This window comes from Anomaloglossus baeobatrachus, chromosome 6 (genome assembly GCF_048569485.1).
Source record: "Anomaloglossus baeobatrachus isolate aAnoBae1 chromosome 6, aAnoBae1.hap1, whole genome shotgun sequence".
Taxonomy (NCBI): domain Eukaryota; kingdom Metazoa; phylum Chordata; class Amphibia; order Anura; family Aromobatidae; genus Anomaloglossus; species Anomaloglossus baeobatrachus.
In genome coordinates this window covers 334,279,627-334,306,592 of record NC_134358.1, presented here as the reverse complement: position 1 = coordinate 334,306,592, position 26,966 = coordinate 334,279,627, and the positions used below count along the sequence as shown (strand labels likewise).

General features: G+C 44.4%; 2 protein-coding genes across 3 annotated transcripts in view; one reads left to right on the top strand and one right to left on the bottom strand.

The window, feature by feature from the left end:
• The window catches only part of SEC61B (SEC61 translocon subunit beta), a 40,820-nt gene extending 30,680 nt beyond the window's left edge, over nucleotides 1–10,140 (bottom strand). Inside the window, exons 1-2 of the mRNA XM_075316543.1 lie at nucleotides 10,044–10,140; nucleotides 3,699–3,796 (exon numbers count right to left, since the gene is read on the bottom strand). Coding sequence (XP_075172658.1) covers nucleotides 3,699–3,796; nucleotides 10,044–10,046 — 101 coding nt within the window. The 5' untranslated portion in view covers nucleotides 10,047–10,140. The remainder of the gene's footprint in view (nucleotides 1–3,698; nucleotides 3,797–10,043) is intronic.
• Nucleotides 10,141–10,362: 222 nt separating this feature from the next.
• Nucleotides 10,363–20,782, top strand: ALG2 (ALG2 alpha-1,3/1,6-mannosyltransferase). 2 transcript variants are annotated; one of them, XM_075314953.1, is made up of 4 exons: nucleotides 10,363–10,462; nucleotides 12,422–12,565; nucleotides 16,473–16,800; nucleotides 19,702–20,782. In XM_075314953.1, exons 3-4 carry the CDS (start codon nucleotides 16,489–16,491, stop codon nucleotides 20,602–20,604), a joined length of 1,215 nt encoding a protein of 404 aa, XP_075171068.1. In that variant the 5' UTR covers nucleotides 10,363–10,462; nucleotides 12,422–12,565; nucleotides 16,473–16,488; the 3' UTR covers nucleotides 20,605–20,782. The 2 variants fall into 2 exon arrangements, with proteins under 2 accessions (XP_075171068.1, XP_075171069.1); XM_075314954.1 differs by lacking the exon at nucleotides 12,422–12,565.
• Nucleotides 20,783–26,966: the final 6,184 nt, after the last annotated feature.

Below are 26,966 nucleotides of genomic sequence, written 5' to 3'. Positions count from 1 at the left end.
AACATACAAGAAATTTGCGCAAACTGACAAAAAAAAAATTCCAAAATTTTATTAACAAAAATACATAATTCTTATTTGGTGGGCATGATATCAGCAGGTAATTTGAGACAGAAGACAATTATTGTAATCAGGTCCAAAAGGTATAACATACATAATGACCGTATCAATTCATATTAAAGCCATGCACTGTACAAACAAAGTAGATTGAGGCAAACCCCAGTTATATAATCCAATAGGACAAACTGAAAGCGGTACCCCTGCAATTACATGAAACAGTAGGCTATAACGATGCACAGAGCCATATGAAGATGGTAAAGTTGCCCAATAATAAACATGCTTATTCAAACACGTATAAGGGCCCCTCCTAGGCGATGTATAACATATGCCAGAGGAACAAATAAAGTATAGCCCAACAATCAATATAGATCTAATAAGCTCTGGCGATAGTATTAAACTCCAAAGGGCACTAGTATACCCAAACAGCCCATGTAAACAGTAATCCAAAGTGCATGACTCAAAGTGTAGTAGTATAATCAGAACAAAATAATCATTACCTGAAGAAACATATGTCTTGTCTGGAAAGCTCCTACGCGCGTTTCGGCGTGCAGTCTTTTTTCAGGGAGAAAGTGAATGTGAACCTGTAAATTTACCGCTCTTAAATAGTACGAACATATCACTGATAGGACCTACGATCACGTGACCGTAGCTCAGATGTCACTTAGCTACGGTCAAGTGACCGTAGGTCCTATCAGTGATATGTTCGTACTATTTAAGAGCGGTAAATTTACAGGTTCACATTCACTTTCTCCCTGAAAAAAGACTGCACGCCGAAACGCGCGTAGGAGCTTTCCAGACAAGACATATGTTTCTTCAGGTAATGATTATTTTGTTCTGATTATACTACTACACTTTGAGTCATGCACTTTGGATTACTGTTTACATGGGCTGTTTGGGTATACTAGTGCCCTTTGGAGTTTAATACTATCGCCAGAGCTTATTAGATCTATATTGATTGTTGGCCTATACTTTATTTTTTCCTCTGGCATATGTTATAACATCGCCTAGGAGGGGCCCTTATACATGTTTGAATAAGCATGTTTATTATTGGGCAACTTTACCCATCTTCATATGGCTCTGTGCATCCTTATAGCCTACTGTTTCATGTAATTGTAGGGGTACCTCTTTCATTTTGTCCTATTGAATTATATAACTGGGGTTTGCCTCAATCTACTTTGTACAGTGCATGGCTTTAATATGAATTGATACGCTGATTGTGATTATGTACATTATACCTTTTGGACCTGATTCAATAATTGTCTTCTGTCTCAAATCCCCTGCTGATATCATGCCCACCAAATAAGAATTGTTGTTTACGTATTTTTGTAAATAAAATTTTGGAAATTTTTTATGTCGGTTTGCGCAAATTTCTTGTATGAGAAAATCCAACATGTCTGACAGACTTCAGAAGACTGACACTGCCATGGCAACCAACTGGCAATAAGATTGCACGGAGGGAGCCAGTGTGTGGCAAAGCGAAGACGCAATGCAGATAGCAATGGTTGACAAAGACATTAGGGCTCGCCCACACAGGCGATTATTCTTTCATGCGAGAGGAGCGGATGCTGTCTGCAAATGACCCTCTGGTGAAACGCTGCTGCGAGCACTGTGCTCAGATTCTCTTGCATATGAGAATTGGAGCACAGCTGAGAAGATTGAGAACTTAATTTCTCCATTTTCCCTCCTTTTCTGCATCGGCGTACTGTATATATTGCCACTGCCCCATAGTACAACATTGGGCTGAGGGCTACTCGATAAGACATCACATTGCACTCAGCGTGAGTGAATCCTTCACAGGAATCTAAGGGCTAACTCCTGAATTGGCTCCACACATTCTGGCTCATTTCATGACATATCTGTCATGGAGCGTGAAGGATTTTAATATATTCAGTCAGACATAAGTCTTAGAATTTATTTTTTATTAGTTGAAAGATCCCATTATTGCAGATTGAATGAGCAGTTTCATCACTTCTAACCCCCACCTCTGTTGGATAGTCTTTATGAGTCATGAAAAGCAATTTGCTAGTGTTACAGCGCAATAATCACCATCACCATCGTACTCAGAAAAAAAACTAAAGTTTAGTTAGGCTAAAAGAGGAAGCTCCCAACCTGTGTGTAAAAGTTTCCTTTATCATTAACACTATCACCCTCAACGATTTTCTGTTTTTTGTTTTTTCCTCTCCTTCTTCCAAGAGCCGTAACTTTTTAATAATTTTTCCATCAATCTTTCCATATGAGGGCTTTTTTTGCAGGATAAGTTGTACTTTTATATGAAACCATAAGATTTACCATATATAGTGTACAGGAAAACAGCAAAAAAAAATTCCAAGTGCGGAAAAATTAAAAAAAAAAAAAAATTGCACGATTGCTTTGGGGATATTTTATTCACCGTTTTCACTATACAGTAAAACTGATGTGTGGATGTGATGCATCAGGTCAGTATGAGTTAGTAGACACCACACGTGTAGATTTAATTTTATCTAAGGAGTTAAAAAAAATTCAGTAGTTAGTCCAAAAAAAGTGGCACACTTTTTGCGCCATTTTCCACGACCCGTAGCATTTTCATTTTTTGGGATCTATGGCTCAGTGACTGTTTTGCGTCTTGTGCTGATGTTTTTAATGGCACCATTTTTGCACAGATGCTACGTTTTGATCGCCTGTTATTGCATTTTGCACAAAATTTGCGACGACCAAAAAACGTCATTTTGGAGTTTGGTAAACTGCGTAATGGAAAAATAATTCCAATCAAATTAACAGATGTTATATTTTGATAGATTTGGTATTGCTATGTTCAGAAATGCCCAATGTGTAGATTTATTTTTTTTTTTTTTTTAACATTTCATTTTCAATGGAGGTGGGGGTGATTAACTTTTAGGCTTTTTAAGTTGAATTTTTTTTTTTTTTTAAAAAAGTAAGGATCACCAATCTGATTGCTCATTCATTTGTTGATCAGAGCTTCACAGTTCTGATCAACATACATGCTGTGTTCTTGTTACAGCCACTGCTATTGGTCGTAACAGGAGCTACATCATAATAGAGACAGGAGTCATCCAATGACTCGTCGCTACCATGGCAACCATTATCTCCCCATGACTGTCACAGGGCCTTCAATGGTGGCGGGGAAAGGCCATTTCCCTGCCGCAGCCATTTAAACCATGCTGTCACATTTTGACAGCATGATCTAAAGGGTTAACAGGAGCGGGTGAATCACAGATCCACCCGTGCCTGTTAACCGCACATGTCTGCTGCTCATATCAGCAGACATGTCAGGGATAGACACTGGCTCACCGCAGCAGCCGCTGGAGATTACCCATTCATGCTTGAGGTTGTACCGGTACGTCCTTGGTCGTAAAAGAAGGGGGGGTGAGTATTGCGAGTCAAGTGACGGCATAACACAACATAAAAACTTAACAATTGTGGGTGACACCACACACAAACCCTACTGACTGCTATAATGAAGAGGTTGCAGTACTCTGGAGTTTTATTTGCTTCATCTGAATATTTCCCTACACAGCACTCAAGTCAATAATGGGTAAAACAACCCAAACATTTAAAGATTATTAAATGACGTATTTAGTAAAGTCAAGCATTGACTTTCCTTGGTTAGAATAGAAAACCACCACACCACCTGGGTTTACTACCTTTGTCTCACAGTAGATCCTGCTGCTCTAGGTGACACAGCTTTACTTGGTGAGCGGCCAGAGGCGCCGACATTGGTGGAGCTTGCTGCAGGACCAGGCTGAGGGAAGAGGTAAAAGGTGATTAGATAGTTAAAAGTCACTGAGGGAGATTACCAAGATAAATGTGAAAAAATATATGTCATAACCGGCAACGTTCTGATTTAGATCCTTTCTGCAACTTATCCAACAAAAGGTGTGTCTTATCTATATGGGTGTGGTCTTACCTGCTACACCATTTCTGGCACAAAATAAGCCAAAAGATGGTGGTAATAGACTGAAAACGCAGGAGAATAAATAAAGTATAAAACAGTTCTTAAATATCTGGCTCATTTTTTAATCTTTTACAACCAAAATCAGTTTTAACAGAGCGTCACTGCTGGCACAGATAGCAGCAGGGTGTCAACTCCGATATACAGCCGCGCCTGATGGCCCTGCTGCATGTACAGCCATTTGCTCTCTGCCTGCCTTTGGAATTCTAGGCTTTCAGCACAGGAGGGGCATATTTGGTATCCCATCAGAGGTACGTCTTGTCACAGCTCATGGCTCTCATGAATTTGGCCATGTTGAAAAACGGGTTGTGTGTGGGGGGGGGGGTTGGGGTGAACGGGGGGTTGGGGTAGAAATATAAGCAGTGACCCCAGCGCCACTCCAAAGCTATTATCACCGCCCTCAAATGAATTGTCATCAGGGGGTGGCGATACAAGCTGTGGGAGAGGGGTGCAAAGCCATAACGCTGCTTCCATCTGCGCCTCTTCTTACTGTGAAACAAGATATTGTCAGTGGGCAGAGATAGAAGCAGAGTGTGACAAAAAGGTATGGGGCCGTACTGATATCACAGGGCAGCGCTGGTGTCACTCACTGCTTCTATTCCCATACAGTGACAATTCATTTGAGGATAGTGATCGAAGCAACGAGTGACACCAGCGCTGCCCACAGCTTCTATCTCCAACCTCTGACAAAGGATTTTTTCCCACTTAGAAGCAGAGTGCGGGTGCTATGCTAACCTCTCCAACAATGACTGTCAGCATGGATCCAGGACATCTTCAGAGGGTGCTGATGCATAAAACTGTACAAAGTAACTTAATTGCTGCCCCATGCCAACATCCTGTTCCAAGAAGGGAGATACACACTGTGGAGAGTGAGTGCAGCCCCAGCCTCCTGTGACAGCACATTTGAGACTTTTCTCAAATGATTCACAGAAAGTGAAGTAGAAGAAAAACAAATGTATAGCCATTATCTAGATAGGGAGACGTGTAGGGTATTTTATAATCATGCTAATTACAAAAAAGGTTGAATAAAAATACATCTTCAGAAAGGACATTTTAGGTAGCAGACCACCACTCTGATGTGATTATAAATCAGGTGAAAAAGGCTCAGTAAAGTTCTCACACTGGTGTATAAAATGGACAAGTGCAATTTGAGGGAAGAAGAACAAAAAAAAAAAAAAAAAAAACGCACTCGCATGGCATATGGAATTACAAACATTTCACTCGTCCAACTTTTCTGTATTAGAATGGGACAGATTTTTATATGTCAAAGACAAGTTACTGACTGTCATAGAAGACTACACTGATGGATTCTTAAGTAACTAATTCTGCAGCCAGTAGTAATACAGTGTCAGAGGCTATAGAAGACAAGTTTTGTTATATATAACAAAAAATTAACTGCATGAACTATTTCTTTTGCTTTGAAAGCTGAGAATAGCATGAAGGGGCTGAGATACTGATTTCAGCAAAGTTTCACATATTAAAGCACACCAATCACCAGGATTTTCCTATATAACCTAGCACCATCAGGCTGATTCTATACATACCTGTAGTGGTCAGCTCTGAAGTTTAGGTTTTGAAATCCAAGAAAGTAAAGTTTATAAAATCAGCAGCTTCTTGAGTGACAGCAGCTGAGGATCAGATTATAGCTAGGGGGATGTTATTCATAGTTATCCCCTCCCCCTGTTAGAATTAGTATAAGCATTATACAAACAATTTAATTTTTGATTTTCAGGACCTGTGTGAGGTCATACCCATGTGACCAAAAGGGGCGGGGCCTCTGCCATCAGAAATGTTGCTTAAAGTACCGTCACACATAACGAGATCGCTAGCGAGATCGCAGCTGAGTCACGGTTTCTGTGACGCAGTAGCGATCCCGTTAGCGATCTAGTTATGTGTGACATCTACCAGCGATCAGGCCCCTGCTGTGAGATCTCTAGTTGTTGCAGAATGGTTCAGGCCATTTTCTTCAAAGGCGATGTCCTGCTGGGCAGGACAAATCGCTGTGTTTGACATTGTGTGACAGGGTCACAGTGACTGCTGAGATCGTTATACAGGTCGCTACTGCGACCTGTATTTTTCCTGCATCGCTGGTAAGGTCTGACTGTGTGACATCTCACCAGCGACCTCCCAGCGACTTACAAGCGATCCCTATCAGGTCGCATTGTTTTTGGGATCGCTGGTAAGTCGTTGTGTGTGACTGGGCCTTAAGTGTCATTTTGCAGTCCCCAACAGAATAGCTCCACACTCATCTTAAACTTCATCTTCCCTTATATTTTGCAAACGTCCAGAAGTCGTGTGTGACTGAGCCTTTAGTGGTATCAGCTTTGTTGGCTGAGGCCCTGCCCCCTCTGGTCACATGGGTATGACCACCACAGGTCCTGCAAGTCAAAAATTAAATCATTTGTATAATACTTAAGCTAATTCTAACAGGGGGAGGGGATAACTATGCATAACTCCCAGATATTATCTGATCCTCAGCTGCTGTCACTCACTGATTTTATAAACTTTACTTTCTTGGATTTCAAAACCTAAACATCGGAGCTGACCACTACAGGTATGTATAGAATCAGCCTGATAGTGCCAGAATAGCACTGGCTTCATTATATTCAAAAATCCTGGTGATTGGTTCCCCTTAAGCTGTGTGGCTTTTTCAGTACAATAAGTGTTTTATCAGCAGGAGATTATCACGTCTTTGCATGCACCCAGCACTGATTTTTTTTTTATTTATTTTTCCTCACTTAAAAGCGCTATTAATGCCATAGCACTTTACAGACGTGACCATCACTGTCCCCATTGGGGCTCCCAATCTAAATTCCCCATCAGCATGTCTTTGGCATGTGGGAGGACATTGAAGCACCTGGAGGAATCCCACAGAGAACGTACAAACTCTTTGCAGATGTTGTCTTTGGTGGGATTTGAACCCAGAGCTGCAAAACTGCAGTGCTAACCACTGAGCCACTGATTAACAGCTTAGGCAATGTTCACACAGGGCTTTTTTTTGGTAAGTTTTTTTTCCCTGACCAAAACCTGATATTGTGGCAGGAAATCTTGAGTCATCTGCATTTTTTTAGTTGCGTTTTTGGTGCATTTTTTTCTACAAAATGGGTTGTATCAATTGAAAAAAATGCTGCAGAGAATTGACATGCTCATACTTTGAAATCTGCAGCAAAAGTGCAGGTATTTGACAAAACTGTCAGGAAAAAAATCTGCAAGAGTTTGTGTGTGTGCGCGCATGAGATCAGAAATGTCAGACTTTGCTGGGACTGTAAAAAGCAGCTTTTATTAGCATGGATTTGCATAAAAACAAGGCAAATCTTCAGCTAAAAAAAACGCAGCAAAAACTTTCCAAAAAAGCCCTGTGTGAACATAGCCTTACTGTCAATACACCATGTACAGAGTTGTGGTGTGGGCAACTTTCTGAGCTCTGCTTCATACTACACCTAAGAACTCCAATTGTATCATAACTGCTGCACCGAATGAACTAAGTGATACATCACTGGAATCAGGTTGTCTCAACATTATACTGCTCACCTGATTTGTGCCGTTTGTTGTTTTTTTTTTACATTCTTCCGAGAGATGTAACTTTTTTCATTGTTCAGTCAATATGGTCATGTGAGGGCTCGTTGTTTTGCAGAACAAGTTGTACTTTTAAATGAAACCGTGAGTTTTACCATATAATGTGCTGGAAAACTGCAAAAAAGTGTTATTGCACTATTGTTTTTGAGATATTTTATTGAGTGTTCACTATATGGTAAAACTGATGTGTGGGTGTAATGCTAAGGTCAGTGCGAGTTCATAGACACTAAATATGAATAGGTTTACTTTTATCTAAGGGGTTAGGGTATGTGCGCACGTTGCTTTTTACCTGCTTTTTTGCTGCTTTTTCTTCTGCGCTGTTTAATGCCAAAATGGATGTGTTCTTCTATTCAAGCAAAGTCTATGGGAATTTGGGTTTCTTGTTCACACTATGTTGTTCAAAATGCTGCCTTTTTGTGGCAGAACTTTGGTCAAAAACTCAGCTTTGCAGTGCAAAACCCAAATGGCAAAAACAATTGACATGTTGCTTCTTTGAAAAGCTGAGTTTTTGACCAAAGTTCTGCCACAAAAAGGCAGCATTTTGAACAACAGTGTGAACAAGAAACCCAAATTCCCATAGACTTTGCTTGAATAGAAGAACACATCCATTTTGGCATTAAACAGCGCAGAAGAAAAAGCAGCAAAAAAGCAGGTAAAAAGCAGGTAAAAAGCAACGTGCGCACATACCCTTACAAAAACCCTCAGAAGTTTGTCATAAAAAGTGGTGTACGTTTAGCGCCACTTTCTGCGCTCTATGGCTCAGTGACGGCTTATGTTTTGCATCTCAAGTTGTTAATAACCGTACCATTTTTGCGCAGACGCTACGTTTTGATCACCTGTTATTGCATTTTGCGCAAAATTTGAGGCGACAAAATAAAAAAAAAAAAAAAATTGTAATTTTGGTATTTGGACTTTTTTTGCCGCTACACCGTGTACTGATCTGATTGACTGTTTTTATATTCTACAGAGCGGCCTGGGCACTTATATACAGTACTCTATAATGCTAAATATTAGTTTGTATATGAACCTCTGAAGAATATGTTGGTGCTATAGAAATAAAGATTATTGGGGATCACCAGTGGTGGCCGCAGGTTATACAGGAAAATCCAGGTGACAGGCTAACATATATAAAAAAAAAAAAAAAAAAAAAAAAAAAAAAAAAAAAAAAAATGGATGATCTAGAAGTTATTGCTATTCACTAAGCATTCGCCAAAGTAGATTTTGCCACTGGTAATGCCTCATGGGAATCCCGGGGCTCAGGGGTGTTGACTGCCTTCTCTATGGCCCTTGTGAAAGGGAGAGGTGGAGCAAAGTGCTCCGATCTGACCAGATAATCAGAAATCGGGTAAGGCTAGTTTCACACTTGCATTTTTTTTCCTGCAGTCGCAATCCGCCATTTTGGAAAACAGCAGAATCCATTAACGGGATTCCACTGCTTCCCATAGACTTGTATGGACGACGCATTGCGACTGACGGTCCTGCATTGCATCCGCCGGCCGATGCTGCGTTGCATCGGACGGGCGGAAAGAACACAGCATGTAGAGTTTATCTGCGCTTCCCTGAGCGTCAAAAAAAAAAAAAAAAAACCCGCAATGTGCTGGATTCCGTCGACATCCGTCATTTTTATAATGGAAGCCTATGGTGGCGGAATCCATCATTTGACGGATTCCTGTGACGCATCCATTTTTTTTTACACAACTGCGCATGCTCAGTTGAGTAAGGCTATGTGTCCACAGTAAAAGGTCCCTGCGGATTTTTTTGCCTGAAAATCCGCAACTTTCGCGGCAAATCCGCACCCGCGGATTTGCCGCGGATTTGCCGCGGATTTTGATGCGGATTTTATTTTTTTTTTTTTCCCCATTCAAAACAGAAAATCCGCACCAAATCCGCACCAAACAATTGACATGCTGCAGTTTGTTCCGCATCAAAATCCGCGGCAAAATCCGCAGCGGAAAAATCCGCAGCATGGGCACAGCATTTCCAAAATGCCATTGAAATGGCTGGGGAGTAGCTGTGCTGCAGATTTTCGGCAAATCCGCGCTAAATCCGCGTCAAAATCCGCGTCAAATCCGCGATAAATCCTGTAGCGTGGGCACATAGCCGCGCTGTATGGCAGACTGTGCAGCGGGCATGTGCACACGTTACCGGTCACTTACGGCTGCGCAGTGTGAATGCAGCCCTACCGGGTGCCCTATTACCATGACACATAGGTGCCCGGCCACAACCATCGCCCTCACGCCTATGGGCACCATTACCACCTAGCGCAGCTCAAGGCCACAGTCTCCCGGAGCAGTGCATGTTCACTACTGAGAGTGGCAACCAACCCAAAACCAGAGACTCTCTCGCCCCATGTTTCCATTTATCAGTCCGGTAAAGGTGCAAGCCATGACGGAGAGCCAGAAGGCGGCCTCAGTTACTGCTGGACGTACAAGGAGCCACCATGACTGACCCTGTCACTCACCATTGTGCTGACGGGACGATGAAGCCACTCACTTTCTCTCTCAGCTTACAAAATGAGCAGAGCGGCGTCACGTTTCTACGCCAATGAGGGGGACACGTCACCGGAAAGCCAGCGGCAGCCAATCACAGCCAAGAACGTCACCACTGCCCATTTCAGTAGAGGTAACGTAATTTCAGTTTTTTGTCTCCACTGGACTCGTACACGTTGGCGGCGGCAGCCATTTTATCGGAGACTAAGTGTAATTACAGACAGTTGTAAATGCCTCTGATTTAATGGCTGGTGGACTGCAGACACAGAATGTCTACTCACCAGTTGTGTACGCTATGCCTTTTGGGCTTAGGACACGTCAGCGATTGTAAAGCACCAGGCTGGCATAATGTGAGTGTGGAGTCCGGACCATGACCGCTCGTATTCCCAGCGTGAGTACACAGACCGCTTCCTGATGGCTCTGGGATTCCATTGATTTAGGCCTGTGGACACCCATGGGGGTCTCTGACTGATAGAACACATTGCTCTCTCCCGCAGGACGCTTTACAGCTTTTCTGCTGGGTTGTTATTGGCAAAGTCTTTTTTACTTCGCCGTCTTTCCCATTGCCGTTACTGGACAGATATGTCCCGAATCCTGCTACCCCATGGCCTTGTATATTCCATCACTTTACAGGCTGTCTCCAGGGGTACATTACAGCGTGCCTATACAAATCAGTAACTTTGCCGCTCACCTCCTAATAATAAATGCTCATGAATAGACGGCTGTTTAACACTAGAAGTCCCAGAGAGGGGTCATTTGACATTTCTACCATTGGAACCCTATGGAGCTCGAAATTCCTGGGACTTCTAGTGTTAATATAGGTTACTGCTCAGTGCCTAGGTTACTGGCCACCTGAAAGGGGGCTGCTGGCCCTGGTAACAAGTATGCACTAGTTTGCTATACAGCCGCCATGTGCCCCTCTGACGCTGGCTGTACGCAGGCAGCCGTGTTCCGCCAATGCCGCAGAGCATCATGGGATTGTTCAGGGCTGCAGCACGTCCGTGCCAATCATCCGAGCGCATTGCCAGTGCAACCAGGAGGCAATAGAGCGCTGTGCCCTTGTAGGTAGGTAATCTATACCGCGCTAGTATCAGGATTGTCATCACCGCTATTAGTTATGCTGAGTGAGTGACATCCATTAATATGAGAAGTAAATCTTACTCCTGTGCTCTTCCCTGCACATGTGCCAGCTCCTTGGCCTCCATCTCCCTTACAGACCTCTATAAAGACACTTTGCACATATGTAGGTTGCTGTTCCGCCGTAAACAAAGGGGAAAATGCAATGATCAGTGAGTGTACAGAAAACAATGGAGTCCGAGCCCAGTGATGGCCTCTGTTCTCTGCATCAGAAAGACTTTTGCAGTGTTCTGCAACCTTAGGCTACTTTCACACTTGCGTTGGACGGCATCCGTTTTATTCCTCATAGACTTCTATTAGCTACGGATAGCAACGGATGGTCTTGCGTTGCATCCGCTGTGTTATTTTGATGCTGCGTCGGGCGGAAGGAACGCTGCATGTAGCGTTTTTTGTGTCGTTAAAATAGCGCACCTTGACGGATTTCGTTGGAATCCGCCACGGTGTCTAATGATTGTCTATAGCGGCGGATTCCGTCACGTTCTACTGCGCATGCTCAGCATGTCCAGCAGAATGATCGAAATCGTTTAAAATCACTTTGGTCTCTCTTCCCCCCCTCTCTCTCATACTCACCGATCACGGGTGCGACGCTGCACAGTTGGCACAAAGCTCCGGCGGCTTTTCCTCTTTTGAAAAAGCCAGCCGCTCATTATTCCATCTAGTATTCACTGCTTCCCCCGCCCACCGGCGCCTATGATTGGTTGCAGTTCCTCCCCCACGCTGAGTGACAGCTGTCTCACTGCAACCAATCACAGCCGTCGGTGGGCGGGTCTATATCGTGCAGTACAATAAATAAATAATTAAAAAAACGGCGTGCGGTCCCCCCCAATTTTGATATCAGCCAAGGTAAAGCCACCCGGCTGAAGGCTGGTATTCTCAGGATGGGGAGCCCCATGTTAAGGGTAGCCCCCCAGCCTAAAAATATCAGCCAGCAGCCGCCCGGAATTGCCGCATCCATTAGATGCGACAGTCTCGGGACTCTACCTGGCTCATCCCGAATTGCCCTGGTGCGGTGGCAATCGAGGTAATAAGGAGATAATGGCAGCAGCCCATAGCTGCCACTAAGTCCTAGGTTAATCATGGCAGGCGTCTATGAGACACATTCCATGATTAACCTGTAAGTGAAAGTAAATAAACACATACACCCGAAAAAATCCTTTATTTGGAATAAAAGACAAAAAACCACCCTCTTTCACCACTTTATTAAAATCCCCAGGTCCGGCGTAATCCACACGAGGTCCTGCGACGCATCCAGCTCTGCTACATGATGCTGACAGGAGCTTCAGTAGAACACCGCCGCTCCTGTGAGCTCCACGCAGCAACTGAAGTGAATCGTGCTGTCAGCGGAAACGTCACTGAGGTAATGCTGGTGTGTGCGCGATGATGATGAAGGCGGTAGTGCGTGCGTGCGTGCGGTTATGTAGGTGGTAGTGCCGGGGTGTGCGGTGATGATGTGGGTGGTAGTGTCGGGGTGTGTGCGGTGATGATGAGGCCTGTAGTGCAGGGATGTCTGCGGTGATGATGAGGGCTGTGTGAAGTGATGATGAGGGCGGTAGTGTCGGGATGTGTGCAGTGAAAATGTGGGCGGTAGTGTCGGGGTGTGTGCAGTGATGATGTGGGCGGTAGTGTCGGGGTGTGTGCGGTGATGATGAGGCCTGTAGTGCAGGGATGTCTGCGGTGATGATGAGGGCTGTGTGCAGTGATGATGAGGGCTGTAGTGTCGGGATGTGTGCAGTGAAAATGTGGGCGGTAGTGTCGGGGTGTGTGCGGCGAAGATTAGGGCTCTCTCTCGGCTAAAGAAAACTTAACGCAACACGTTATTTCACTGGAACCGTTGCCTTTATTATCACACTTTTTGCAAGGCATCCGTCACATGCGTTACACAACACATTGTATAAAGGTTACACTGCACACTCAAGTAGCATATAAATAATGAATTTATTTAGATTCAAAAAAGCCAAGCAAAGGAAGTGAACTCGTAATGGCAGATATGTAATCTCTGACGTTTCAGCCAACGGCCTTATTCACAGAGTTTGCTGCCCAGATTGGTTCAGAATCCCAGAGAAGTAGCTGTGGCTATAGGTTTAGCTGAAAATGATAGATATTGTATCCTGAATGCCTGAGGCATGTAATCTGAGCCTGTGTGAACGCCGACGAGTTCACTTCCTTTGCTTGGCTTTTTTTAATCTAAATACATTCATTATTTATATACTACTTGAGTGTGCAGTGTAACCTTTATACTTATACCAGTGGGGTCTCCCCAATCACTAGTACCTCACCCTCAATTTAGTGTGCACGCCTTTTTTTTTCTACACAACACATTGTGATGGATGCCGTTCAACGCAAGTGTGAAAGTAGCCTTACGCTCTCTAGCATGTTGGGGGAATCGCAGTGTGAGCCCGGATTGCTGGGGGAGCGTCCAGGATCCACGGATCTATTCTGGTAACTAAATCTGGAGCCAACATGAGGAAATTGTAGCTGGCTCAGGCGCTCCTCTAACGCTGTATTGTGTACGTGTCCTAAGTGACCGTTAGGAGATATCTCATAAAAGCTCAGTCTTTTATCACACTGATTTGCCAATTTAAACACCAGAAATTATACAAGTTGTTTTTTTTCTTAAGTTCTATTTGCTGCCCCTACAATCTCGAGACCAGTTGCACATTTGCCCAGCCACTTATTTCTTGTCAGTAGTTTGAAGATTGCGAAGTCAACAGATAAATTCCCGCTGTAAGTTTATAGGAAGTTTTAGACACTAAAATAGACAGCGTCTTACAGTTCCAGTAAAGTGTATGGCATTTTTAGAAATTTCATGCCCGCTCTGCTCCTTTGACAATGAGTAAACTGACCTGTGTGTTGATGTCCGCCACATGCCTAATTCTCTTGTGGGTATGCAGAGTTTCCCCAATAGATTTGCATTAGATACCAAAAATCCACAGGTAAAAAATAATGCTGAACGACTGTATCAATAAAGTTTTGTCAAATCCAAATATCAGTAAGTATCAAACACAAAGCAGCTTTATTTAAAAATGACATACCAAAAAGTGACGAACTCTGCATGAAAAACACAAAAAAAATAAACAATGGTAACCCAAGTAGCCCATGTGGGAAGGTAGCCAAGAGGAATCTGTCATCAGTGTTATGCTGCCTGAACCATGAGATACATGTAATACCATATACTCCCTCAGTAGTCCTGTACAGTGAAGCACTGACGTGGGGGGAGGTGGTCGCAAGGATTAGCTGCTGAGTGTGCCTCCGGCCAATGGCTTCCTATGTAGCGGGGTCCACATATACTCCTTCAATAGAGTACTGTACAGTGAAGCACTGCAGTGGGGGTGGTTGGAGGAATAGCTGCTGAGTGTGCCTCCAGCCCATGGCTTCCTATGTAGCTGGGTCCCCATATACTCCTTCAATAGAGTCCTGTACAGTGAAGCACTGCAGTGTTGGCGGATTAGCTGCTGTGTCAGTTAGCCATTGGCTTGCTATGTAGCTGGGTCCCCATATACTCCTTCAATAGAGTCCTGTACAGTAAAGCACTGCAGTGGGGGTGGTTGGAGGATTAGCTGCTGAGTGAGCCAGCCTCCAGCCCATGGCTTACTATATAGCTGGGTCCCCATTTACTCCCTTAGTAGTCCTGTACAGTGAAGCACTGCAGTGGGGGTGGTTGGAGGATTAGGTGCTGAGTGAGCCAGCCTCCAGCTAATGGCTTCCTATATAGCTGGGTCCCCATATATTCCTTCAATAGAGTCCTGTACAGTGAAGCACTGCAGTGGGGGTGGTTGGAGGATTAGCTGCTGAGTGAGCCAGCCTCCAGCCCATGGCTTCCTATGTAGCTGGGTCCCCATATACTCCTTCAATAGAGTCCTGTACAGTGAAGCACTGCAGTGTTGGCGGATTAGCTGCTGTGTCAGTTAGCCATTGGCTTGCTATGTAGCTGGGTCCCCATATACTCCTTCAATAGAGTCCTGTACAGTAAGGCTATGTTCACACACTGCGTTTTTTACCTGCGTTTTGGGTCCGTTTTGGGTCCGTTTTTGCTGCAGAAATTTCTTGAGAAATTCTTGTAACCTTTCTGCAGACATTCCCCAGCAAAACCTATGGCAAAAAAAATTAGCTGTGCACACACTGCGTTTTTTTCTTAAGAAAATTCTTTCAGTAGATTTTCTTAAGAAAAAGAATGAGCATGTCACTTCTTTTCTGCAGCTAACTGCGTTTTTTGCCATAGATAATTGGCACAATAACGCAGGGAGCAACCAGCGGTAAAAACGCACCAAAAACGGACCGAAAACGCACCAAAAACGCACCGAAAACGCGGCAAAAACGCAGGTGCGTTTTTGGTGCGTTTTTTAACACAGGTGCACTCTTAAGAAATTTCTTAAGAAATTTCTTAAGAAAAATCATTTTTCTAGTGTGAACATAGCCTAAAGCACTGCAGTGGGGGTGGTTGGAGGATTAGCTGCTGAGTGAGCCAGCCTCCAGCCCATGGCTTACTATATAGCTGGGTCCCCATTTACTCCCTTAGTAGTCCTGTACAGTGAAGCACTGCAGTGGGGGTGGTTGGAGGATTAGGTGCTGAGTGAGCCAGCCTCCAGCTAATGGCTTCCTATATAGCTGGGTCCCCATATATTCCTTCAATAGAGTCCTGTACAGTGAAGCACTGCAGTGTTGGGTGGTTGGAGGATTAGCTGCTGAGTGAGCCAGCCTCCAGCTAATGGCTTCCTATGTAGCTGGGTCCCGATATACTCCTTCAATAGAGTCCTGTACAGTGAAGCACTGCAGTGTTGGGTGGTTGGAGGATTAGCTGCTGAGTGAGCCAGCCTCCAGCTAATGGCTTCCTATGTAGCTGGGTCCCGATATACTCCTTCAATAGAGTCCTGTACAGTAAAGCACTGCAGTGTTGGCGGATTAGCTGCTGTGTCAGTTAGCCATTGGCTTCCTATATAGCTGGGTTCCCTTATACTCCTTCAATAGAGTCCTGTACAGTGAAGCACTGCAGTGGGGGTGGTTGGAGGATTAGCTGCTGAGTGAGCCAGCCTCCAGCCAATGGCTTACTATATAGCTGGGTCCCTATATACTCCCTCAGTAGTCCTGTACAGTGAAGCACTGCAGTGTTGGGTGGTTGGCGGATTAGGTGCTGTGTCAGTTAGCCATTGGCTTGCTATGTAGCTGGGTCCCCATATGCTCTTTTGCTGCAGTTCTGTCTTGTGTTTTTACTTTTTCTGTAAATTGGATTAAATAACCTAATAAATGGGATATTTATTTTATTGCAGATTATACGCTGATACAATGGAACCGTCTGTGCTGTTTATTCATCCAGACCTTGGAATTGGAGGAGCTGAAAGACTGGTTGTTGATGCTGCACTTGCACTTAAATCACGTGGTTGTCGAGTTCAAATCTGGACAGCACATTATGATGTGAAGCATTGTTTCTCAGAGACAATAGATTCAGGAATCCCAATTAGATGCTGTGGAGATTGGCTTCCTCGAAACTTTTTTGGTAGATTTTTCGCTCTATGTGCGTACATTCGAATGATATTTCTGGCTTTCTACATAGTCTTCCTCAGTGGAGAAGCATTTGATGTTGTGTTTTGTGATCAGGTAAGTCAGATCATCCTTAGAGAAACAGGTAAGGTTGGAGCAGGTGCAAAGCAGCAAACACAGGAAAATCTTGAAAGTGGAGTAGTTATTGTTAACCCTTAACTGCCAGCCTGTTTTCACCTTCATGACCAGTGTCACTATATGAAAAACTCTGCAGTTTTTCAATGGACCCCAGTGATTCTGACATTGTTTTTTGTGCCATATTGTACTTCATGATAGTGGTAAAATTAGACTAATTTTTTTGCATTTATTTGTGAAATTGGAAATTTGGAGAACATTTAGAAAATGTCGCAAATTTTCAAACTTAGAATTTTTTTACCCTTAAACTAGTGAGTTATATATCGCACAAAATAGTGAATAAATAACATTTCCCACATGTCTACTTCACATCAGCACTGTTTTTGAAACATAATTTTATGTTTTTAGGAAGTTAGAAGGGTTCAACATTTATCAGCAATTTCTCATTTTTCCAACAAAATTTACAAAACCATTTTTTAGGTACCACATCACATTTGAAGCGACTTTGAGATGCCTAGGTGATAGAAAATACCCAAAAGGGACACCGTTCTAAAAACTGCACCTCTCAAAGTACTAAAAACCACATTTGAGAAGTATTTTTTTTCCCACAAAAATGTTTCTTTAGCCCCAAGTTTTGCATTTTTACAGGTATACCAAGAGAAATTGCATCATTCAATTTATTGTGCAATTTCTCCTGAGTACGACGATATCTCACATGTGGTGAAAATCAACTGTTTGGGCACACGGCAGGGCTCGGAAGGGAAGGAGCGCCATTTTACTTTTGGAATTAATAGATTCTATGTAGATAGAAAAGGGAGGAGGGGGTGGAGCTCTGCCTATAGCTCCTCCTTCTGCCTCTAGCTCCTCGCTCCTCCCATTGTCATAGAATCTCCTCAGTAACAACTGCAATCTCCTATCTCAATAATGGGAAAGTCTTAACTGAACACAAATTTTACCTCCAGAATTGAGAATTTTGATAATGACTGGTCAATTCTGGGAGAGAAAGAAGCAAATTTGTCTGATGAGATACAGTATATTACAAAGTTGCTTCTTTTTCCTGTGTACTATTGATTTATGAAATAAAAATTAAAATGACGGTTACACTTTAAATGTCTGAAGGTGAGGAGAAGGAAACTAGCGCAGATTGGTCAATGGGCTCACATGTGATGATAATGTCACGTGGGCCCCGGGAACTCTGCTGGCACTGGAGGAGAGTATAGGCTTTATTTTATGGGTGTGCGTGCATGTGGAATGAGAAGGGTTTGTCCAAGTATTGTGCAACTCCTTTAACCCCTTCAGCCCCCGGGCACTTTCCGTTTTTGCGTTTTTGTTTTTTGCTCCCCTTCTTCCGAGAGCCGTAACGTTTTTATTTTTCCGTCAATCTTGCCATATGAGGGCTTGTTTTTTGCGGGACAAGTTGTACTTTTAAATGAAACCATAAGCTTTACCATATGGTGTACTGGAAAACAGCAAAAAAAATTCCAAGTGTGGAAAAACTGCAAAAAAAGTGTGATGGCACAATAGTTGTTGGGATATTTTATTCACAGTGTTCACTATATGGTAAAACTGATGTGCGGGTATGATGCCTGAGGTCGGTGCGAGTTTGTAGACGACAAACATGTATAGGTTTACTTGTATCTAAAGGGTTAAAAGAAATTCACAAGCTTGTCCAATAAAAGTGGCGTACGTTTTGCGCCATTTTCCGAAACCCGTAGTATTCTCATTTTTTGGGATCTATGGCTCAGTGACGGCTTATTTTTTGCGTCTCGAGCTGACGTTTCTAATGGTACCATTTTTGCGGAGATGCTACGTTTTGATCGCCTGTTATTGCATTTTGCGTAAAACGTGCGGCGACCAAAAAACGTAATTTTGGCGTTTGGATTTTTTTTTTTGCTGCTACGCCGTTTACCAATCAGATTAATTGATTTTATAATTTGATAGATCGGGCATTTCTGAACACAGCGATACCAAATATGTCTATATTTATTTTTTTTTTAACCCTATAATTTTCAATAGGGTGAAAGGGGGGGTCATTTGAACTTTTAGGTATTTTTATTTTTTTTATTTTTTAAAACATTTTTTTTTACTTTATATTACTAGTCCCACTAGGGGGCTATAGCGATCAGCAATCCGATCGCTCTGCACTATCTGCTGATCACAGCTATACAGTTGTAAACAGCAGATACGGTCACTTCCTGCTTCACTGGCCTCTGGGCCGAGTGAAAACGAAAGTGACTCGTCATAGCTGCAGGCGTCATCACATGACCCTGTGCTACCATGGCAACCACCGAAAGTCACGTGGTCACTCACGTGACTTCCGGTGGGGGCGGCGGTAAGTGAAAATCATGACCGCGCGTATATACATCTCGCTGCCAGACTTTGGCAGCGAGATGTAAGGGGTTAATATTACTGGTGGAATGCGATTCCACTCGTAACATGCAGGCACACATGTCAGCTGTTGAAAACAGCTGATATGTGTACGGATCGCCGCATCCTGCCCGCGGCAGGGGGCGGGGCTTAACGTGACACGCTCCATGACGGAAAGATCAGTCAAAGGTCGTGAAGGGGTTAAAGTACCATTGAGATGAGTGAGATTTCTGGAATCTCATGCGCACGGGGCTTTTTTTTTTTTTACCTTTTGTCTTTGAACGCTCAGAGCAGTTTGTTCAAATCTGGAGCATGTTCATTCTTTTAGCATTTCTGTAGTGTTTTTTTAACTATTCAAGTGTATGGAAAAAAAAGCGCATCAAAAACGCATAAAACTATTTGTTGATGTATTAGCAAATATTTACCACAAGACAAAAAAAATAAATGTGAATATAGTGCTTAGTACATATGATTACAAAACTTTGTCTCTTGTTTTTTTATGTTGCTTTTCTCCAGGTGTCTGCCTGCATTCCTATCTTTAAACTGGCCAGAAATCGGAAACGTGTTTTGTTTTATTGCCATTTTCCAGACCAGCTACTTACTCAGAGGATATCAGTGGCTAAGAAGATCTATAGAGCTCCCATTGACTGGGTGGAAGAAAAGACTACTGGCATGGCAGACTGCATTCTAGTCAATAGTCAGTTCACTGCTAAAATCTTTAAAGACACATTTACATCATTATCTGATATAGAGCCAGATGTTTTGTATCCATCATTGAATGTTGACAACTTCCAGCCGGGTGTTTCTGAAGGTCTGACTGAACTTGTACCTGCAAAGAGGAAAGCTGTATTTCTTTCAATCAACAGATATGAAAGAAAGAAAAACCTTAACCTTGCACTGGAATCTTTGTGTACTCTTCGTGAAAAAGTGAGCTTGCAGGACTGGGAGAAGGTCCATCTTGTGGTGGCAGGGGGATATGATGAAAGAGTGACAGAGAATGTTGAGCATTATCAAGAACTAAATGATCTTGCAGTTAAATATGACATTAGCAACCATGTTTCTTTCTTAAGATCTTTTTCTCAAAAACAAAAACTTTGTCTTCTTCAGAATTGCATATGTATATTATATACTCCAAGCAATGAACATTTTGGTATTGTCCCAGTAGAAGCTATGTACATGTACTGTCCAGTAATAGCGGTTAACTCAGGCGGTCCCCTGGAGTCTGTTGTCGATAACGTCACAGGGTTTTTATGTGCGCCTTCACATGAACCTTTTTCTGATGCAATGGAAAAGTTTATTAAAGATCCTTCACTAAGAATAAGAATGGGAAAATCTGGACATACAAGAGTTCTGGAAAAGTTTTCTTCTGATGCATTTTCCCATCAGTTGTACCAATACATATGTAAGCTGGTGGAATGAACTTGACCCCAAAAATGTCTGTTTGGATAAATTGTTTTATACTACTATTATAGACTACTAAAATGTTGCACTGAACATGTTAAAAGTGAATGAGCCCTTTTAATTTTGAAATTGACAGATGTCCTGAAGCCATGCACACTCCAAACTTTTTATTGAATACAAAACAGTTTGAATTCCATTTTGGGGTCCATTCATATTTTTTTTGGTCAGGATTTTTATTGTGAAACCAAAATCAGCATGTCCTAATTAGAGTTGAGCGCGGTTTGCGGTTCGAGGTTCTCCAGTTCGCGGCTCGAGTGATTTTTGGGGGCTGTTCTAGATCGAACTAGAACTCGAGCTTTTTGCTAAAGCTCGATAGTTCTAGATGCGTTCGAGAACGGTTCTAGCAGCAAAAAGACCAGCTAATTCCTAGCTGGCTTTCCGCTGTAATAGTGTAAGTCACTCTGTGACTCACACTATTATGACATTTCAGTGTATAGTGTGCGGGAACAAGCGCATTCAGATCACTGCTGTATGGATAATGGCGATCGCCATTTTTTTTCCTTGTCTTCCTTCCCTAAGCGCGCGTGTAGTGGGGCGGGCCAACATGTCAGCCAATCCCAGACACACACACAGCTAAGTGGACTTTTAGCCAGAGAAGCAACTGTGTGTGTGATAGGATGTCCATGTCACATGTCCCTGCATTATAAAAACGGACATTTTCCTCTAGCACTCCATTATCTGCCTTCTGCGTCCTTGGTGTCAGTCACAACTGACGCAGCTCCTATCTCCGATACTGCTGTGTACGCTCTATACACAGCGCTGTACAGAATAGGGATAGAAGTTTCTATCAGTCCTTTTAAGGGCTAATACCGGCAGGGTCAGAGCCATAGGTGACAGGTCCGTGAAAACAGAGTTTAACAGCTACACAAGATGACAGCGTCTGTGTAGCTAAGGTCAGGGATTTCCTCGCTGCATTTCCCCATTAGGAGGGAGAGAAAGGCAGGCTTCCTTTCCTCTACCCAGAGACCCACAACCCCGCCACTGTACCCTCCTGCCCTTTGCACACTCAAGCCCATTGTTACAAAGCCATTATACTAGCAAACACTGAGTGAACTTAGTGGCATCCTAAACGTGGCTGTTGGACTTCGGTATTGTCCCACTAGTGCAAAGATATTTGCAGCACGTCTGCCTGCATTGCACACTCAAACTCATTGTTACTAAGCCATTATACTAGCAAACACTGAGTGAACTTAGTGGCATCCTAAACGTGGCTGTTGGACTTCGGTATTGTCCCACTAGTGCAAAGATATTTGCAGCACCTCTGCATTGAACATCCAAGCTCATTGTTACAAAGCTATTATACTAGCAATTTATGCTGCCAGTTTAAGGGCCGTAGTTGCATTGTCAGGGATAATTATTGTTGTTTATTCTGCTGTTAATAAAGCTAGACCACCGCTGCAATCTACACCACCTCTCAATTTTTACTACCACATTTTAAGTGCACAATCTTGTCGCAATCAAAATGAGTGGCAAAATGACAGATGCTGGTTGAAAGGGGAAGAGGCGTGTTGGAAAAGGAAAAAAAGGGTTTGTCCGTGGGGAAGGTGGCAAATCTCCATTAACATCTGCTGAAGATAGACCATCTACCAGCAAAAGTAAGATGTCTACCACTTACCGTGGACAATCCGATGTGCTCCCTTTTTTACGGACACGAACAACTGGAACAAAGGTAGATGATGGCCAAAAAAGGAAAATGCTTGAATGGATCTCAAGTGGTCCAACAAGTGCCCTCTCCGCCACCTCAACTACCGCATCCAAAAAACACCAGTCCTTGGAGTTGTCATACCAATCAAACTTCCTTTCTCCCAGCTCTGAAGTCTCCATCCGCCCTGCACAGTATGGTGGAACTGAGATGGCTGAGTCTGCAGAGCTGTTCAGTCACACTATAGCCTGGGAATCAGAGGTCTGCTCCCAAGCTACAGTGAGTACAGACCAGGAAATGGTCTGCAGTGATGCCCAGAACCTTTGTGACTCTGATTCAGGCCGTGAGGACCAAGTTTCTGAGCATAATGTTGACCCTTTTTCACAAACTGTAACACCTGTTGTTATAGACAATGAGGACCATGCTGATGGCGATGAGACGCAGATACCAGATTGGGATGACAACTTAAATATTCGGTCAGGGCAAGAAGAGGCTCGGTCTGAGGGTGAGGGGAGTGCAAACACAACAATTGATGAGGAAGTTCTAGATTCAACCTACTGTCAACCCACAGTCAGGCACTCGAGGAGGTCAACAGAGGCGGTGGAGGAGGATGCAACCGACGACGAAGTTACCTTGCGCCTTCCTGGACAGAGTCGGAGCACTGGTAGCACGTCTACAACTGCATCCTCAGCCACCACTCTGCCTCTGAGCACTAGTCGGGGGGGCTCAGCATGTCGCATGCCCTCTAAGCCTTGCCTAGCCTGGTCCTTTTTTGACATAACAAAAGATCGCCCAAATTATGTGATCTGTAAAATTTGTCGTGATTCTGTTAGTAGAGGGCAAAACCTCAGCAGTTTGACAACTTTCCATGAATCGTCACATGAATAAATATCATATGTCCCAGTGGGAAGCTCACCGTGCTGCAATGCGGCCTAGCGGAGCGAACCATCCACCGCCTGCCCCTTCCAGTGCATCCGCGTGCACTTCATCTTCTAGGTCTGTGGGGACAGCTGTCACACATGGTTTTCCACGCACAACTTCCACCACTGTAACCGCAACAGGCAGTTTGCTTGGTAGGTCGTCAGTTGGTTTGGAAGGGGAAACAAGTGCGTGTGTACAGCTCTCTCAGACATCGATAGCACCAACGTTGGATGAACGCAACATCATGTCTCCGCCTGCACTTTCCTCTCAAACCTGCATTTTTCCAGGGACACCCTACTCAACACAGTCTACACACAGCAGCCAGATCTCTGTCCCTCAGATGTGGACAAATAAAAGGCCATTTCCTGCGACCCATGACAAAGCTAAGAGGTTGACTTTATCCCTCTTTAAGCTCTTGGCTACCGAAATGCTCCCTTTCCGCCTGGTGGACACACAGGATTTTAGAGACCTTATGTCTGTCGCTGTGCCCCAGTACCAGATGCCCAGTCGCCACTACTTCTCTAAGAAAGGTGTGCCCGCGCTACACCAGCATGTCGCACACAACATCACCGCTTCCTTGAGAAACTCTGTGTGTGAACGGGTGCATTTCACCACCGATACTTGGACCAGTAAGTATGGACAGGGACGTTACATGTCGCTGACTGGGCACTGGGTAACTATGGTGATAGATGGTGAAGGGTCTGCTGCACAAGTCTTGCCGTCCCCACGACTTGTGTGTCAATCCTCTGTCTGTCCAAGTTCCGCCACTGCTTCTGCCTCCTCCACCTCATCTGGGTCCTCCACCTCCGCCCCAAGCCTGCCTGGTCAGGCCACCAGCGTTCTCACTGCGCAGAAGGAATCACGCACCCCTCATTACTATGCTGGCAGCAGAGCGCAACGGCATCAGGCGGTCTTTAGCTTGACATGTCTTGGGAATAGGAGTCACACAGCTGAGGAGTTGTGGTCAGCTCTGCGGTCCGAGTTTAATAAATGATTGTCTCCACTCAACCTGCAGCCTGGTAAGGCCGTGTGCGACAATGCTGCAAACCTGGGTGCGGCCCTTCACCTGGGCAAGGTGACACACGTGCCTTGTATGGCTCACGTGTTGAACCTTGTTGTCCAGCAATTTTTAACACACTATCCCGGCCTAGATGGCCTTCTGACCAGGGCACGAAAACTGTCTGCTCACTTCCGCCGTTCAACCGCCGCAGCTGAGCAACTTGCATCGCTCCAGAAGTCTTTCGGCCTGCCGTTTCATCGCCTGAAATGCGATGTGCCGACACGCTGGAATTCGACTTTCCACATGTTACAGCGACTGTGGCAGCACCGCCGAGCCCTGGTGCAATACGTCATGACGTATAGCCTGGGCCAACGAGATGCAGAGGTGGGGCAGATCACCCTGATGGAGTGGTCTCAGATCAAGGACCTATGCACCCTTCTGCACAGTTTCGACATGGCGACGAATATGTTTAGCGCTGACAATGCCATTATCAGCATGACAATTCCAGTCATTTACATGCTGGAGCACACGCTAAACACTATTCGGAGTCAGGGGGTGGGACAATAGGAAGGGGAGGAACTACAGGAGGATTCATATGCGCAAGACACAACAACATCACCAAGGTCCAGACGTTCATCATCACCAACGCGGCAGGCATGGGGGACAGGGATCAACAAGGGCGCATGGTAGCAGGCGAAATGTTGAGGAAGGTGCAGGAGAACATGAAGAAATGGAGGACGAACTGTCCATGGACATGGAAGACTCAGAGGATGAGGGAGACCTTGGTCAAATTTCAGTTGAAAGAGGTTGGGGGGAGATGTCAGAGGAAGAAAGAACGGTTAGCACCTCTATGCCACAAACACAGCGTGGACTTGGTCCGCATGGCTGCGCAAGACACATGAGTGCCTTCTTGCTGCACTACCTCCAACATGACCCTCGTATTGTCAAAATTAGAAGTGATGATGACTACTGGCTTGCCACACTATTAGATCCCCGGTACAAGTCCAAATTTTGTGACATTCCAGCCATAGAAAGGGACGCACGTATGCAGGAGTATCAGCAGAAGCTGTTACTCGATCTTAGCTCGGCTTTTCCACCAAACAACCATGCAGGTGCAGGGAGTGAATCTCCCAGTTGTAACTTGACAAACATGGGACGGTCTCGTCATCTCCAACAGTCTACCCGTACCAGTAGCACCGTATCTGGTGCTGGTAACAGCAATTTTATTGAATCTTTTCATAATTTTTTTAGACCCTCCTTTGCAAGGTCACCAGAGACAACAAGTCTGACACATAGTCAACGGCTGGAGAGGATGATACAGGAGTATCTCCAAATGAACATCGATGCCATGACTTTGCAAATGGAGCCTTGCTCATTTTGGGCTTCAAATCTTGAAAAATGGCCAGAGCTCTCCACTTACGCCTTGGAGATTTTGTCGTGTCCAGCTGCCAGCGTTGTCTCTGAACGTGTCTTCAGTGCTGCTGGGTGTGTGCTGACAGATAAGCGCACGCGTCTGTCCAGTGACAATGTGGACAGACTAACGTTCATCAAAATGAACAAGTCATGGATCCACAAGGAATTTACTACCCCTGTGTCATCCTGGGGAGAGTAAATGCTTGTGGATTTGCAATGTGCTTGATGCAAATCAAAACATCCTGTTTGCAACTAGGGCACAAGTGCTGCCACTGAATGGGTGGGTGTGTGTGGGGCCCAATTTTTGGGAAAAAAAGGGAGACTCCGCTTGGAGTAACCCTTGCTTGCTGTGTTTTTTAAAAATGATCCAAGATGAACAGAGCTGGGATCAGGAAAGACTTTGCTACCTACCCCGGTGTCATCCTGGGGACGGTTAAGTATGGCGTATTTTTGAATGTGCTTGATGCAAATCTAGCTGTGAAGTGTACAACTGGGGCACAAGTGCTGCCACTGAAGGGGTGGGTGTGTGTGTGGCCCAATTTTTGGAAAAAAGGGAGACTCCGCTTGGAGTAACCCTTGCTTACATTGTTTTTAAAAATTATCCAAGATGCACAGAGCTGGGATCAGGAAAGACTTTGCTACCTACCCCGGTGTCATCCTGGGGACGGTTAAGTATGGCGTATTTTTGAATGTGTTTGATGCAAATCTAGCTGTGAAGTGTACAACTGGGGCACAAGTGCTGCCACTGAAGGGGTGGGTGTGTGTGGGGCACAATTTTTGGAAAAAAGGGAGACTTCGCTTGGAGTCACCTTGCGGTGTTTTACATGATTTTAGAAGGGCGTGCCATGCCTATATCTGTGTCTCCTCCTCTTTTTCCTTGTCCTGCTCTTTTGTTTTCGCATGAGTATATGCAGTGGCGTAACTAGAGTGTGATGGGCCCCGGTGCGAAAGTTGGACCTGGGCCCCCCTCCGGACGTTGGTCAGATGAATGGGCACCTGTAGCGTTTTAAATCCTGTCCTGTCTCTAATGCATAATTAAAAAAATATAAATAATTTTAAAAAAATTCTACTCATCTTGCCTCTGCTCCCACATCACCAAGTGTCCTCTGTAGCGAGCGCGGAGTGGCCTGCAGCTGACATCGGAGTGCGTGCTATAGAGCATGACAGTACTACCATGCTCTGCCCCCAGTCACGGTATGGACGTCAGCTGCCAGCCACTGTTTGCCCGGCAGCGTGTATCGCAGTGCAGGGACCTAGCGGGTCTATGTGCTGTGATGCATTTTAGCCCTCAGACGCTCATCCAGCTGAAGTAGGAGCTGGGGTCGGCTGGTCCCCTGTACCTTT